The sequence below is a fragment of the Puma concolor genome, chromosome D4 (assembly GCF_028749965.1).
Source record: "Puma concolor isolate L17-30 chromosome D4, mPumCon1.1.hap2, whole genome shotgun sequence".
Taxonomy (NCBI): domain Eukaryota; kingdom Metazoa; phylum Chordata; class Mammalia; order Carnivora; family Felidae; genus Puma; species Puma concolor.
In genome coordinates this window covers 56,250,592-56,267,947 of record NC_141679.1, presented here as the reverse complement: position 1 = coordinate 56,267,947, position 17,356 = coordinate 56,250,592, and the positions used below count along the sequence as shown (strand labels likewise).

At 44.0% G+C, this 17,356-nt stretch overlaps 1 protein-coding gene across 2 annotated transcripts in view; it reads right to left on the bottom strand.

The window, feature by feature from the left end:
* Window positions 1–7,662: 7,662 nt before the first annotated feature.
* NFX1 (nuclear transcription factor, X-box binding 1) overlaps window positions 7,663–17,356 on the bottom strand; it is a 74,194-nt gene continuing 64,500 nt past the window's right edge. The window contains exons 19-24 of one of the 2 annotated variants that reach the window (XM_086683364.1): window positions 16,830–16,871; window positions 11,995–12,093; window positions 11,276–11,342; window positions 10,248–10,393; window positions 9,404–9,508; window positions 7,663–7,939 (exon numbers count right to left, since the gene is read on the bottom strand). In XM_086683364.1, coding sequence (XP_086539490.1) covers window positions 7,867–7,939; window positions 9,404–9,508; window positions 10,248–10,393; window positions 11,276–11,342; window positions 11,995–12,093; window positions 16,830–16,871 — 532 coding nt within the window. In that variant the 3' untranslated portion in view covers window positions 7,663–7,866. Of the gene's footprint in view, window positions 7,940–9,403; window positions 9,509–10,247; window positions 10,394–11,238; window positions 11,343–11,994; window positions 12,094–16,829; window positions 16,872–17,356 lie in introns of those variants that run through there. The other variant, XM_086683365.1, reaches the window with a different exon arrangement.

The following is a 17,356-nucleotide window of genomic DNA, read 5'->3' as shown; positions in this document are numbered from 1 at the left end:
AGGTATGACCTAACCCTCCTGGGTGCTGCAGGGCCTGTACTGTGGAACCTAAGAACACAATGAGGGCAGCCAGGCTGGATGCAAATGCTGGCTCTACCAGTCACAAGCTGTATGACTTTAGGTAAGACAGGATAATAATAGCTCCCACCTCACAAGGCTGCGAGGATGATAAAATAAGCTATGCCTGGCATGTGGGCAGTGTATTCGCTCTATATTCTCTTGTGGTCCTCACATCATCATGCCCATCTTACATCCAAGGAAACTGAGGCCTAGGGATATTGGCTTGGTAAGGGGTAGACAGTAGGGATTTTAGTCCTTACCAATATGACCTTGGCTAGTTTTTTTTTTTTTTTTTTTGGTTTCTGAATTGTGAAATATATCCTATAAGCATGCATATGTAACATACAGGTACAGTGAAAATAACACTCAAAAAACAAAGACCCCAAATGAACAAATAACCCCAAACACTCAAGTGGCCCCCACTAAGCTTTGGCATGTTATTGAACCTCTCTGGGCCTCACTCTCCACGTCTGTAAAATGGGGATAATGAGGCTCAGAGGAGTGAGGTGCTTCAGGTTTGGGTTTTGCCATTGGCATTTTGCTGTGATGAAGCAAGGTGAAGAAGAGTTTGCCAGAACTCATGGTCTCCCCTTATGTCTGTGCTCAGGAGTCAAGGCAGTGGGTGGGTGCTGGAGGGTGTGTACAAGGGCTTCTGGAGGGGATGCCCTATGCTGTGGCCCAGTAGGGGGTGTAGAAGCTCAGAGGCTGGGTCAGGGGCAGAGAGACAAGACACATAGCTCAGAGCCAAGTACACCCAGGCACATGGATGAGGCCATAAATCTGGAACTGAGCCTTTGAGTCTTCCAGGGACCCAACCAAACCCCTGTTGGCTGATAAGGATTCCTCAGATAGGGGTCACAACAGGCCCTTGGAACAGCCCAGCTAAGGCCAGGAAGAATGTGTTCTTGTCCTCCCCACTCCCCCAGATCCCCTACCTCCATCCTGGTCAAGGTCAAGGACAGGGAGAAGATGAATTCCTAAGGGAGACTCAGTGTTGGGGCAGGGGAAATTGGAAGGTGGTGGATACACCAGGAGAGTTTGGAAGTTGGACATGCTGAACTGGAGGTGCTTGTGGGACACCCTGGGATAGACAGGCCTGGGCTAGAGATACAGCCCAGGGTGGCATGTGATGGCTTGCAGATGGATTAAATGGCCCAGGGATAGACGATGGAGTCCTGGAAAGCACCCATGTTTAAGAGATGGCTAGAGGGGAGGAGGCAGCCAAGGCCCATGATCTCCTCTGGCTCCAGGAACCCAAATACTCTGGGTATTAATTGACTTCTACCCTGGGGCCAGTCCTTTCTCTCAGAAGGTTCAGATGGGCCAGGGCAAGCAAGAGAAGCCCAGACTCTCCTAGGCAACCAGTAGGAAAACTCCAGAGACCACCATCACATAGGACTTCCCTGTAGCTCTGAGTCCTGCAACTTCAACTCCCTGCTCTGGCTCTGGAAATGTCTGATTCCTGCCCTGTCCTCAGCTCCCTGCCCTGTAGATGACAGGATGCCCAGGGCACAGTCCCTGGACCTCTTCTCTTTCAACTTCCCTTCCAACATGACCTTACCAGCCTGTAAATACCATTATATGCTCACAGCTCCCCAAATTAGATCTCCTGTCCAATCCTATGTACAACCACCCACTGGACAGATTTTCATCCCTCAAGGCTGTTTCTCCCACACTCTTTCCTATCTTAGTAAATAGCAAATTCAATCTTTCCAATGCTGAGGCCAAAATCTTTGAAGTCATCCTTGAGCCCCTTCTCTCTCACACCCCACCCACACCCTAGCTGTTAGCAAACCCTATAGGTGTTACCTGCAAAATACATTTAGAATCCAACCACTTTTCATCACCCCGCCACTGTCACCCAGGTTTGAGCCACCATTACCTCTCTTAGATTACAGACAGAGTGGTCTTCTGATCATCTCCCAGTCTGTCTTTTTGCTCTGTGTCACCCCTATGGTCTAGTCTCAATACAGCAGTTGGAGTGATCCTTTCAAAAAATAAGCCAAATTGTATCACTCACTCCTCTGCCTAAAGACTTCCAGTGGCCTCCAGGCCCCTGCTTCTCTCTCCCTATTCATTCTCCCACAGCTGATGGCTTTGCTGCTCTTTCAAGGCACATGATGTTTCCACCACCGAGCCTTTGCAAAGGCGGTTTCCTCTGCCTGCAACATTCTTCTTCAGATATCTGCATGACTTAGATTTTCCTCCTGTGCTTACGTTGTGTATGCAAACAAACAGAAAACAGTATTAAAAAAACAAACAGGGGGCGCCTGGGTGGCTCAGTTGGTTGAGCGTCCGACTTCGGCTTGGGTCGTGATCTCAAGGTTTGTGGGTTCGAGCCCTGCGTCGGGGTCTGTGCTGACAGCTCAGAGCCTGGAGCCTGCTTCGGATTCTGTGTCTCCTTCTCTCTCTGCCCCTCACCTACTTGTGCTCTGTCTCTCTCTCTCAAAAATAAATAAATGTAAAAAAAAAAATTAAAAAAAATCGGAAAGGTTATAAGTTTTAAAGATACTTGGGTGGCTCAGTCAGTTAAGTGTGGGACTCTTGATTTCAGCTCAGGTCATGATCCCATGGTTTGTGAGTTTGAACTCCGTGTTGGGCTCTTTGACAATGTAAAGCCTGCTTGGGATTCTCTCTCCCTTTCTCTCTGCCCCTCCCCCACATGCTCTCTCTCTCAAAATAAACTTAAAAAAAAAATTGGGGCATCTGGGTGGCTCAGTTGGTTGAGTGTCCAACTTCGGCTCAGGTCATGATCTCGTGGTTCTGTGTTCGAGCCCTGCATTGGGCTCTGTGCTTAAAGCTCAGAGCCTGGAGCCTGCTTCAGATTCTGTGTCTCCTTCTCTCTCTGCCTCTCCCCGGCTCGCACTGTCTCTCTGTCTCTGTCTCTCTCTCAAAAATAAATAAACATTGGGGCGCCTGAGTGGCTCAGTCAGTTAAGCGTCCAGCTTCAGCTCAGGTCATGATCTCGCAGTCCATGAGTTTGAGTGTCAGGCTTTGTGCTGATAGCTCGGAGCCTGGAGACTGCTTCAGATTCTGTCTCTCTCTCTGACCCTTCCCTGCTCACACTCCATCTCTCTCTCTCTCAAAAATAAATAAACATTAAAAATACATAAACATAAAAAAATGAAGATACTGGTTATAAACTACTAACAAATTTTAAGTAAAAGCTTTTTTTGAGGCAAAGTGTAAGCACTATCCCATCCCAGCCCCAGGCTCCTGGTTTGGGGATACATACTGCTCCCTAGTGGCCATCCTAGGAAAAAGTCCCATCATCTGGGGGTTGCTGGTGTTCTCTACATTGGGACACAGTATAAGCTTTTCTTCCACCTGTCCTGACCTGCCAGACAACGCAGTCCCAAGGACTCCAAGGTAATGTGTGTGAACTGTCCCTGTTCTGTGTATAGTAGAGGACACAGGTTTTGAGTCTGACTTTATAGGAACTTCAGATCCCCAGTAATTCATTGAGTGATCTTGGGCAAGTGACCTAATTTCAACCTTTAGTTTCTCCATTGGTAAAATAGAGATAGAAGAATATATGCTTCAAGGGGCTTTGAGGATTAAGAGATGAGCACAGTGCTTGGTGCATATTAAGTGCTCAAAAGCTGTTATCTACTATCAGAAGAGACTTTTGAGAAGGAGTGGGTGCATGAGTACTTCAGACTCCTTCACCACTGCCTCAAGCCTGGGGGGGGGGGACAGGGGTGGAGGTAGTAGAAGCGGGGGAGGTGACTGAAAGCCCCAGCTGTTGCCAGAGCAGCTTCACAACTGCTCCGTTCCTTCCCCCAAATGGGCTATCCTCTGAGGGATGGTCCTGGGATAGGCTCAACGCTTGACTGAACTGACAGAATATCCCAGCCTCTCAGATCCTGTCTACCCACTAGCCTTCCAATGGCTTCAGGTAGCATGTGGGCTGAAACTATTCCCGACCTGACAGATGGGGAAACCAATGCCCAGACAATGGAAGCAAACTGCTCAGGGTTCACAGAGTGAGTTGAGGCAGCCAGCTGGGTGTCCTAGCAGTTTAGCCAGGTTCTGTGTAGCCACGCTGTGCCTTATAAAGAGCAACCACATGAAGCCTGGGGGGCTGAGGGCAGCTTGGGCTACTGGGAAGGACTCCAAAGGAATTTTGTTTGGGGAAGACAGTTGCCTTTTCCTTGAAGACTCAGAACCCTCCCGGCCTAGGGGCAGTTCTAGGCTGGGAAACCCAAAGCCTGGATTCCAGTCTTGGTCTGGCTCACATTGAGTGTGACACATGGAGCCTTTCCCTTCTGGGGTAGGCCTTTATAGACTGAGGGGTTAGGCTAGCTTAGAGCTTTCCCTGGAGATTTGTGAGCTCTACAAGACCATTAGAGATAGTATGGGACATCTGAGTCGAGGCCACGTAGTGAGCTTGGGAGGGAGAAATTTCTCAGTAGGTATTACAGGACATAGGAGGGGACTGATAAGGTAGGCAGGTCTGTGAAGGTGGCCAGGCATTCCCTCCCTAATTTTAGAAGGGAAGGCACATTGGTAGGTTCTCCTTAGAGAACAAGGTCTCTAGGGTTTCAGGCATGAAGCAAGAAGGCTGACACCATGTGGGAAGGACCCTACCCCTCCAAACGTAAATCACAGGACCCACTCTGTGAGATTTTGAACCTCTTACAAGACTGACATTCCTTCTTCCCCTCCCCTGGTCTGTTCTCTGGCCTGACCAGGACAGGATCCAGAGCTGCTTCACACAGACCCTGCATTCAGGAGGGCCGCTTTCATCTCCAATCCTGGATACAACCTCCCACTGCATGTCAGGCAGGCACCACTGCTGAAAGGAGCCAGCCCTGCCACACAAGCCAGAGGGAATTCCAGAGATAAGAACTTGGGTCTCTGAAAAGCTCTGGCCCCATAAAGAATCTCCTGCCAAAGAAGAGGGTAGGGTTGGAAGGGGGAGGAATGAGATCACCTGATTTTCAGGGAGCAATAGTATGGGGTCACGGTGCCCACAGGATTTAGTCCATGCTCATGTCCAAGGCCAGTGCTCAGTGGAGAATCCACCAAACCCATGAGAAGCAGCTTCCCCTTGCTGAGGGGGGTGAGGGGTCCCTTTGGTGATCCGAGGGGTGCTAGCTACCTGCCGGCACTCAGCATCCTATCTGACCTCCTGAATCTCTTCCCTTTGAAGCACCACCTCCCAGCATCCTCATCTTCTCATGTGGATAACTCCTATAGCTCTTGGCTGGGCCTCTCGCCTCAATGTTAAACCTCCAATCCCTTCTACACACTGTCTGAGACACTGCTCTAGAACAGGGTGTGGGCAAACTAAGGTCCTTAGGCAAATCCATCCTGCTGCCTGTTTTTGTCCAACTCATGAGCTAAGAATGGTTTTCTAATTTTTAAATAGCTGGAAAAAAATTACATTATTTTGTACCATGTAAAAATTATATGAAATTCTGATTTCAGTGTCTATAAAATAAGGTGTTACTAGAACAGAGTCAGGCTCATTCGCTTATGTATTGTTTGTGGCCGCTTTCATATCACAATGGCAGAGTTAGGTAGCTGTAACAGAAACTCTTAAGACTCAGAAAGCCTATAATATTTCCTATCTGGACCTTTACTGTCACTCTCTGCTTAGGACCCTCCAGTGGCTCTTTGTGGCTCTCCACAGCTGACCCCTTTCTTTCTACCTCTCCAGCCTCATCACATGTCCTTCTAGCTGACTGCCCACTCTGGACGATTCACCTTTCCTCATTCGCACTGCAAGCCACATCATGCCATTTACCTTCGCTTGGCATGCCTCTCTTCTCCAAATGACAGTCTACCATCTTAAGACTCAGCCCAAAAACTTCCTCTCGTTTCCCTTCTCCCAACCACAAGAGCTAACCCATTCCTACTTCCAATATCACAGGAGCCTCTTATAGCTCCCCTTAACTTTTAATAACAGACTAATGACCTGTTTGTGCCAGACCAACCAATTCCATTATAAATATGTGTTCAGGGATGTGATCTCTGGGGCATTACTAACTGAAAGAATAGACCACAGCCCTAGCACAGGGCTGCATGGGGTAGGCACATAAGCCTACCAGAAGGTAGGCATGTTTAGCATTCTATACTTTTTACTTGGCTAATAGTATGAAGGAAGAAGCAGCTTATATATTTTCCAGATACCAAGTATTTTTTTTTAAAAAGTAAACTCTATACCCTATGTGGGGTTGGAACTCACGACCCTGAGATTAAGAGTCAGATGCTCTACAAACTGAGAAAGCCAGGCGCCCCCAAGTATCATTTATATAAACTTCCAGCACCTATGATAGATCAAGCACCTCCATGTGTCTTATCTCATTTAATCCTCACAACAACCTGGTAAGGCAGGTGATACCTCCATTCCACCAAGCAGCGAGTTATGTGGCAGAGCTGGCGTCTAAAATCAGGTCTCCTGCCTCCTGAGATGCTCTCCATATGCAGTTCACCCAATGAACCACTGCTTCAGAGATGTAACAGGTACTTGTGGGCTTCTTGTGTTTGGGGCTACTGACCCTGTGCTAAATGGGTCCAGGTAGAGGTGGTTTTGTAGTTTTCCATCTCTTCCCTCCAGTTGCTTCTTCTGTTCCTATACTTGCTGCCTCTCAAGGCAGACTGTCTGGGTCAGGACCAAAGGGTGACCCTGCTCTTCCTATGAAAACTAAGTGCCAGTTTTGTGACATCACTTCTGAAATCTTCTGTTGTTCTGGGGCTCGTGGCTTGCTCTGGAGAAAGTTGTTGGAAGTCTGGCCTCCAAGCTGGAGGGGTGCCAAGGCCAGAGAGGGCCAAACTAATGTAACTGTCAGTGCACCTGCCTTAATGGAGACTCAAGAGTGCCTCCAGAAGGCTGCTGGGATAAGCCCTGGACTGTCCACATACTTTTGTGTATATTCAAACAGAAGTCCAGAGCTCAGAGACCAGGAGAGCCAATATAGCTGCTGCAGACCTGGGAGAAAGCAACACAGGAAAGGTAAATCCACCTGAGACTCTTTCTCAACCAGAGAGGAATTAGGGCTACACTGCTCAGTACACAGAGGCCACACTGAACTTGGCAGCATGAGGAGCTTGCTCTACGTCCTCTTCTGTCATGGCAGATAAAGCTAACCTGTCACCAGACAAGCTCAGGGATGTGGTATGAGCCACACCCCTGGACTTTAGAAAATGGAGTTCTGTCAAGCACCCTGATCCCTCTCCTAGGTCTAGAACCGATGGCACCGAGGATCTCCAAGTCCCATAAGTTCAGCCAGATAGACCTAGGAGAGTTTTTGGCAAAAGACTCAGATAGCTGGGTTTAACACAATGTGTGATTCTGGATATGGTGTACCAACTCAATGTTTGGTATTCTGGACTGAGAAGCTCACTTGTGTCTTTCCAAAGATTGTGATCAGTTTGGATTAATCCAAAAAGTGAGGTGCAGTTGATGTTGCAGACATTTTTACGAGGAGGAGGGATAACTGGGACAACTGAGGCTATGACTAAGTGCTGCTTTCAGGCTAAAATTCTGGTTTGTCCAAATCAAACCCAATATTCCCCAGCCCTCCGAGCAATCACGGTGATGGTGGAGCCTCTGCAAATACATGACTGAATCACTAATGACCATCCAGTCAGATCTGGCTGTACCGAAACACTTTATACAGACGGAATAGAGGACAAGGGGACTTCTGATACACTCATGCTTTGGACGTATCAGTACAAGACAGTATGTGAGGCTGTGTGTGAGTCCACCAGGCAGTTGGGAACAAGCATGATTTTCTGCTGGCAAACAAGTCTCCATCACACCTAATCATTCTTTTATCTAAGTGCATCTTGATCTTCTCAGTCCTGGACATCAAAGTAGTCAATTACTGGTTCCTTGGCTATTTTCTGTAAATTACTGCTCCCAGGATTCCTGAAAAGCAAACAAAGAATAATCAGTCTTCTTGTTTGGGGGAAGTGGACTGAGGTCTTCAGAAAGTTAAGGATCAGCTGATTTGCCATTTGCAAAGCTTTGGTAAGACAGTGGGGCACACATGAGTTGGGAACTTGAAATTTGGTGATGGGCACGCAGGGGTTCACTGTATTAATAATATTCTCTTGACTCTAAAAGTTTTCTACAATAAAATTTTATACAAAATTAAAGCAAACAAAAGGAAAAAAGCATGGCGCAAACAGGCCAAAGACTCCACACGGTTATGTTCAGGTGGTACTGGACATGGCTGTGAAATAACATGTAGAATACCTCACATTTCCAAAACCACTGCCCATGTGGATATGCAGCTGGGCTGACTGGAATCCAGGCCACCTGTTTTACAGGGGTGAAGCAGGGCTGGTCCTATGGAGCTACACTGACCCAGACAATCCTTGCTAAGGCTGTGCCCAACGGGCAACGCCTAGCCGTCCTGTCCAGTCCCAGGGAACACCGATTGCTATGGCCCTCATGGTGACTTTATAAACTGCCCTTCCCACCCTCCCAGAAGTTCTGTATAAGAAGTTCTGGTAAAGCTTCTATGTGGAAGGCCAGAACAGCATTAGAGACCCTGCTGAGTTTCAGGGCAACTTTCAGCAATGCTGCCTCAGTCACAGTAAGGCAGCCAGCTTCCTTTCTGGCAAAGGAAAAGAAAGGAAAAGGGGATGGTTCTTCTTTCCTGCTTCTGAGACTTGCTGCTTGCCAATGTGGTTTTCTTATCTCTAAATCATGAATATATGTTTCTGTTGTAAAAATGATACAAACCATATAGAGGTCACTAGAGCAAAACGCTAAAGTCCCCACCTTCACTGCAACCTCAGCCCACTATCCCACATCCATCTGCAGAATAAATGTTGTGAACCATGTAACGTTCCTAAATCATCCGCTGTGACACAATGAGTCCACTTCGGGGCGCCTGGGTGGCGCAGTCGGTTAAGCGTCTGACTTCAGCCAGGTCACGATCTCGCGGTCCGTGAGTTCGAGCCCCGCGTCGGGCTCTGGGCTGATGGCTCAGAGCCTGGAGCCTGCTTCCGATTCTGTGTCTCCCTCTCTCTCTGCCCCTCCCCCGTTCATGCTCTGTCTCTCTCTGTCCCAAAAATAAATAAACGTTAAAAAAAAAAAAAAAAAAAATGAGTCCACTTCCCAGTGTCACCGTCTACACCATGGAAGTTATGTCCAATGACTTTTTTCCAGAAGAGAAGTGGGCATTATAAACATCAAACCTGGGACCCCTCTGGCATGAACAAATGTGTCTGACACCCCAGTCACACCTTACTTATTTGAATAAAGCCCCCCAAGGCCAGGCCTGAGAGGCTGCCAATGGCTGGTAGAGACCTGGACAGTTTAGCCCCTGCTGGCTTTTCTGAATAGACAGGGCCCTTTGGAAAGCACTTGAAGGATCCTTACTTGTCTGTCTGATGCCTGTGATGAGGAATTGGTGGTGGAGGCCGTGACTGTATTTCCCTTTCAAGGACACCTGTCAGCGTGTTAGGAGGACAAATGGACTTCCCTCTGATAAAAGACAGAACACAAAGTATTGAAAAGTGAGAATTGTTTATGGAGACAGGCAGACCGCTGCAAATCCAGTCATGATTTTCACTGTGCTGCTGCTAAGTGCTCCGATGTGACCTGTCTCCTCTCAGGCATGGTCACCTTCATTTAACCCTCGTCCCTTCCACTCATCTCTGTTGGGCCTGTTACCTGCTTCCTGTCATCTCATATTCAAGTTTTTTCTTCTGGAAGTCCCTCCTACTCTCTCAGGTTCTGACAGTGATCCTAGATCCTCACTGTCACTTCCCTGCTCATAACACAGCCATAGTCTCATCTAATGGCAAACACTGTTTATGGGGGATGCCTTGAATCAGAGTCTAGCATCTTGTTTTCATCATGCCAGGAGGACAAGGGAAAAGGGGACAGATGTGATGGGCAGGCATGCAACCCAGGCCCTCAGGGTCTGCTCCCTGTATCTGAGGAAATGATGCCTCCAGTGTCACTTGTGGATTGGGGCAGATAAAAGCCTTGCATGTCTTTAGACGTGTCTGTCCTGTGGACTGAGGCATGGGCTTTGCTCTCTGGTTCAGACCTTCGTATCGGACTTTTTGATTGTGCCAGAATGGCTATCCCATAAGCAGGCTTTCTATCTATTCTTCTAAGAGAGGAAGCAAGGAAAGCAAACATTGATAGATCCTGCTTTCTGAGGTCCAGCCTGCTCCAATGAGCAGGTCCTCCTGTGATGACAAGATCAACCCACCTGACCGCAGTGACCACGACGTTGCGCTTTGGTTCACTGTCATAGCTCACACTCTCTAGGCCGTACACTTGGGCCAGGTCATGGATGATCCGACGGTGGTCTCTGTTCATGGGAGGGAAGCAGTGGCTCTTCTTACTATTCTTTCCCTGTATTGAGGGTAAAGATGAATGATTGATAAAATGACTAAATAAATCAAAGACCTAAAACAAGACAATTTCATTTCTTATAAAAAATATGTTTTATGCTAAAAATCATTAGTGTGCAGATACAGACACACTAGCAGAGAAATACACTTGCACAGGTTTCCTAGTTAGGAACAATGATTCCATTTTCTCCATCATGCTAGTGTCCTGCTGGGAACTGGGAGCAGAAGGGAGGAAGGGAGGAAAGGGAGGGGCTAAGGGAGATGGCAGGAAGGAAATTCCTCTTCATTAAATGTGGATCTAATATAGGTATCTTGTCCTCACTCACATCCCCACAGAATAAAGAGGGAGTCACCATGGGATTGGATGCTTCTGACTAAATTAAAGACTTTTTCCCTTAAAGCTACCTCCAGGACAAGGGCTTCACTCTCTCAAAGGAGTCTATCCCACTACTCTTTAGCTCTAGTCATTCAACTTTTCATTTTTACCCCAGGGTTTCTATTGTGCCTTGGGGGTAATAAAGAATCAGTGTGACCTATAATATAATAGCCCTTTGGAGATCATGTCTTCCTAAGTATCCCACACAGGCATTCAATTATCACTACCGAATGCCTCCAATTGTTCAGTTTCTTCACCCAATCTTAGGCACTAAGCTAAAATTTTTTATTTACACTGACTTTGATTGAGGAGTTTTTTTCTGAACCAGGACAAGGCTTCCATAGATATTATAATGGCTGGGCTTTGGGGAAAGATAACGATCATCAAGAAGTTGTGACTTTTTCCTATAACTACTCTATATTGATGGTGTTTCTAGGATTTTTTTTTTTTTTTTTTTTAATCAAGCTGGCCTTAGAGACATGTCCAGTTGGATGTTTTGACTTCAACCTTATTCACGGCCTCCACAAGGGCTTCCATTTCTTTCTCAATGTCACTGACAAACTTTAAATCCTTCCTGAAATGAGAAATCACCACAGTTAATTTCATCTGTTCCTGCTCTTCTGAGAATCCCTTCTACCCACCCTCTCTGCCCGTAAACTGCAGACAATGAACAATTGGGCAGAAAAACAGCAGAGGTCAGGAACTGTCAGATAATAGAAGACTGACTGTGACTGAACAAAGGAAAAGAAAAAGAGAAAACAAATATGAGAAAGGAGAAGATGGAGAAAGAGCATTCTGGAGGGCCGGGAGATAGGAGGAAAATAAGAGCTATTACTGCCCAAGTGAGGACCCAAGTGAGGAGCCAGAAGTGGAATTCAGGCTAGTCCAAGCCCTATGGAAGCCCACACTTCTACTACAGGGCATTCTCTCTCTCTCTCTCTTTCTCTCTCTCTCTCTCTCTCTCTCTCTTTCACACACACACACACACACACACACACACACACACACACACACACACCCTGCACCCCATGCTCCATTCTTCTAGAGGAAAATTTCGAGAAACCTAGAAAAGGATTTTTATTAAACATCATATAATCTCTTATAATAAATATATAGACTTTAACTGGCTCAATCACAGACGAGCACATATTAGTTATTATATCTTAAAAGACCAAACAGTCTTGTAAGCCATAATTAAGAAAGGTGGTACCAAGTTACATACACACCTGGCATCTTCTTTTAAACTGTCACTGAATTTTGACCCTGAAGAACGTATATTGAAAGGATCGGAATCCTCGCTGATATGAAATGCCTCTGCTAATCTCCTGGAAGTAAGAGAGATGTAAGTAAATAAAAGGAAAGGAAGGAGAGGAAAACTTACAGTAACACAGAGTGCCTACCAAGTCCTAACTTCTTTATACATTAATGATGTCATTTCAGTAAACCTACTTATTTTTTTATAAAAATTTTTTAAAATTATTTATTTTTGAGAGACAGAGAGATACACAGTATGAGCAGGGGAGGGGCAGAGAGAGAGAGAGAGAGAGAGAGAGAGAGAAATACAGAATCCAAAGCAGGCTCCAGGCTCTGCCTGTCAGCACAGAGCCTGATGTGGGGGTCGAACCCACGAACCGTGAGATCATGACCTGAGCCAAAGTTCAACACTTAACCGACTGAGCCACCCAGGCGCTCATCAGTAAACCCAATCATTAAGGAAGGAATAATAACTACTTGGGACAAGATATGATTTTATCTTCCTAGAAGAATATAAGCAAGACAGATCTACATGGGTCTGAGCCAACCCCTTGGCTGACACTGGCAGCTTGGGTTATCTGGGATGAGAATGGGGATGACTATCTCTGAGATTTCACCTAAACATCAGACAGATAAAGTAGACATATAATCATTAAAATTAGTATTGTTTTACAGAAAATTTGGAAAATAAAGGGAAGAATTCCATTAACAACACAAATACTGCATTTTAATACACTTTCTTTCAGATTTTTTTCCCTTTAAGTAGTTGCAATTAGCGTATATAAAACTAGGCACCTGGGTAGGACACCTGGCTGGCTCAGGTGGTGGAGCAGATGACTCTTGATCTCAGGGTTGTAAGTTTGAGCCCCATGGTGGGTGTAAAGCATGGAGCCTGCTTGGGATTCTCGCTCCTTCTCTCTCTGCCCCTCCTCCACTCATACTTGCTCGCTCTCCCTCTCTCTCAAAAGTAAATAAACTTAAAAAAAAAATGTAGTGGAAAGTCAAACTTCAAGATAAAACAGGACTATACTTTGCCTGCATTTGCCTGTTTTTGTTTAACTATTTTGAGAAATTTCCAAACAAAGTAACAAGAATATTATTTTTTTTTTTTAATTTTTTTTTCAACGTTTTTATTTATTTTTGGGACAGAGAGAGACAGAGCATGAACGGGGGAGGGGCAGAGAGAGAGGGAGACACAGAATCGGAAACAGGCTCCAGGCTCTGAGCCATCAGCCCAGAGCCTGACGCGGGGCTCGAACTCACGGACCGCGAGATCGTGACCTGGCTGAAGTCGGACGCTTAACCGACTGCGCCACCCAGGCGCCCCAGTAACAAGAATATTATAATGATAAAACAATCATAAGTTCGTAAGTCAAAATGCATTTAATACATCTAACCTACCAAACATCATAGCTTGGCCTAGTCTACCTTAAATGTGCTCAGAACACTTACATTATTAGCTTACAGTTGGGCAAAATCACCTAACACAAAGCCTATTTTGTAGTAAAGTACTGAATATCTCAAGGAATACTGTACTGAAAGTGAAAAACAGAATGGTTGTAAATGTATTCGTTGTTTACCCTCATGACTGCACGGCTGACTGCAAGCTGCAGCTTGCTGCCACTGCCCAGTGTCATAAGACAGCATTATATTACTAGCCTGAGAAAAGATCAAAATTCAAAATCTGAACTATGGTTTCCACTAAATGTGAATTGCTTTTGCACCACTGTGAAGTAGAAAAATTGTAAGTCAGTTTATTGTTAAGTTGGGGACTGTTTGTGTATTGTTCACTTAAATTCTCCAACTGTTAACATTTTTACAGGGCTATACATTTTAACCAATCTTTGTTAGAACCAATAAGTCTGCCAGTCATTGAATAAATGCCTCCTAATCTGATGAAGAGTATCCTCATATAACTAATAGAAAATATATTTAGCAGTGAAATATTTAAAGCTCTCTGGTGTCAGGAATACCTACTATCAACCACCTATTCAACACTGTACTGCAGGCTTGAGCCAGTAAAATGAGGCAAGAAAAAGAAAACAGATAAGAATTGGAAAGAAATAAAATTACTATTATTAGAAAAGGACATGAAATAAGAAATAAGTGAATTTAGCAAGGTTGTGAATACAGGTCAACAAACATCAGTTACATTTCTATATACCAGCAATAAGCAATTAGAAAATTAAATTTGTTTTGTTTTGCTTTTTTAGAAAATAAAATTTTAAAAGTGATACAAGAGGGGAGAGGAGAGAAAAAAAAGTGATACAAAAAAAATTACCACTTAAAAAAGCATCAAAACCATCAACCAGCAAGGGACAAATCTACCAAAAGATGTACAAAATCTGTATCTAGAAAAATATGAAGTATCACTGAGAGAAATCAAAGAAGACAGGAATAAATGGAAGGTATACCTTGTTCATGGATTAGAAGACTCAATATTATAAAAATGTCAAATTTCCCAAATTGATCTATAAATTGAATACCAATTCAATCAAAATCTTAGTAGGTTTTTAAGCAGATATTGATAAGCTAACTCTAAAGTTTAAATGAAAATGCAAATACCCAAGAACAGTCAAGTTAATCTTGAAGAACCATGCTTGAAGAGATAAACTATCAGATAGTAAGACCTTTATTGTTATAAAGGTACAACTAAGAGAGTATGATTCTAGCATGATGGAACAGAATGAGCTCAGAAATAGATCCACACGTAATATGAATACCTGATTTAAGACAAGGGAGGCACTAGAGAGACTGGGGAAAATGACATCTTGATAATAGTACTGGTCACATGAATATTCATATGGAAAAAAACTGAGTTGTGAACTCTCCTTAAACCATACTCAAAAAAAAAAAAAAAAAAAAAAAAAAAAATCAGTCCAGGTCAACTGTAGATCTAAATGTAAAAGGTAAAATAATACAGGTTCTAGACAATAACAGAGTATCATCATGATCTCAAGATAGACAAATACTTCTTAAACAGGACATAAAAAGCACTAGTATCTAAGGAGAAGACTGATAAACTAGATTACATTAAAATCAGAAACTTCTGCCTATCAAAAGATACCATTAAGAGAATGAAAACTGAAGGCACTAAGTGCAGGAAAATACAATACTGAAAATCAACAAAGGATTCACATCCAAAATATATAAAGAACTCCTACTAATTAATATGAAAAGGACAACACAATTACAAAATAACTAAAAGAATTGACTAAGCACTTCATAAAAGGGGATATCCAAATTGCCAATAACCATATAAAAAGGCATTCAACCTCACTAGTCATCAGGGAAACATAAACTAAAAGCTCACTGACATCCAGCTACAAATTCATAAGAATAGATTAAAATTAAAAAGACTGTCAATTCCGGGGCGCCTGGGTGGCTCAGTCAGTTAAGCATCTGACTTTGGCTCAGATCACGATCTTACAGTTCATGAGTTTGAGCCTCGCACAGGGTTTTGGGGTGACAGCTCAGAGCCTGGAGCTTACTTCGAATTCTGTCTCCCTCTCTCTCTGCCCCTCCCCCACTTGCACTCTGTCTCTCTCTCTCAAAAGTAATAAACATTAAAAAAATTAAAAAAAAAAAACAAACAAAAACAGACTGACAATTCCAAGTGCTAATAAAAATGTAAAGAAAAAAAAAAAAAGAAGAAAAAAGTAGAGCAATGGGAACTATTACCCTGCTGCTGGGAGTATAATATGGCACAACCATTTTGGATACTGTTGCGGAGAACTGACTAAAGCTGAACATATGAATACACTTATTAGCTATCAATCAGTAATTCTACTCCTAAGTTTGTAACTAACAGAAATGAGTATGTATATATGGCAAAAGAAGTATGTGGATGTTCTTAACAGCATTTTTTTTTTAATTTTTAAATGTTTATTTATTTTTGAGAAAGAGAGACAGAACACGAGCACAGGAGGGGCAGAGAGAGAGGGAGACAGAATTCGAAGCAGGCCCCAGGCTGAGCTGTCAGCACAGAGCCCAATGTGGGGCTCAAACCCACGAACCATGAGATCATGACCTAAGCCAAATTCGGACGTTCAACCGACTGAGCCACGCAGGTGCCCCATTAACAGAGCATTATTTATAATAGCCCAACACTCATAACCATACACATACCTATTAATGGTTGAATGATAAATTATAATATCTTAATACATTAAAATATCATGCAGAAATGCAAATGAACCAAGTACTGCTATATGCAACAACAGGAATGAAGATCACAAATGTAATGAATGAAGCCAGACAAAAATAATACAAACTACAAGATTTCATCATTTATATAAAGTCCAAAAACAGACAAAACTAATCTGAAGTGTTAGAAGTCAGGATAGATGTTTTATCTTTTTGGAGTATACAAAAGTGTTCTGGTAATTTTCTATTTCTTGACCTGGGTACGGATTACACCACTGTATTCACTTTGTGATGACTCACTGATCTGTGCACTTCTGATCTATATGTATGCTATATTTCAACATAAAAGGTCATTAAAAAAGTTTTGAGCCTCTTATCTCCACTGGAATCAGGAAGTCTGCCAGTCAGTGAATAAGTATCCTGTAGCATGTGATGTTTACGCCATGCCCAAAACCAATAAGCTCATGTTTCGGAAATGTGCTGAAATCACCTAAGTGGTTTATCCTTAGACATTACAATTCTTGATGATTGAATTTCTCCTGCTCTCCAATAGCAGCAAAACACTCAGCAGGTGCTGAATGAATGCTTCAACAGTTGCTCCCTCCCACTAACTTCACAGAGCTCAAGGACAAGTAGATAAACAGCAGTTGAAATGACTTACTTTTTCCTTTCCAAGGCTAAACACTCCTCATCACACTCCAGCCTTGAGAAACAAATGAAAAAAATAAAAGTCAGGGCACAGATTTCACAGCTTCTACCCAACAATAAGTTCTTAGTCAACCTGGAAACAGAGCAGATTCTGGCCAAAACATGGCTACATGAGGTCCCTTTCAAGGACAGGTGGGTGGGCCTCTGGGTTATGGTAATCTAGATCTCAGAAGGGCCTCAAAGTGTCGCCAAAATGCTTCCAATGACCCTCTCACAGCGCCACTTCCTTCTCTTGGCACAGCTGGTTCTCTGTTCTCTGTGGGTTGGGCTGGACACATCTAGGTCTCTGCTTCCTCTGGCTACTGTTTGAGGAGAGGCCTAAGTCTTCTCTGGTTGTAGCTATATCCTGAATAAGATTTGCTGGATTGGAGTGGGTGTGGTCTCTTAAGTTCAAACGTCTGTTGGAACACCTACTGTGTGTGCAAGGGTTTGCTGTGGGGGATTGAGATAAATAAATAGTTCCTATCCTCTGGAAATTAA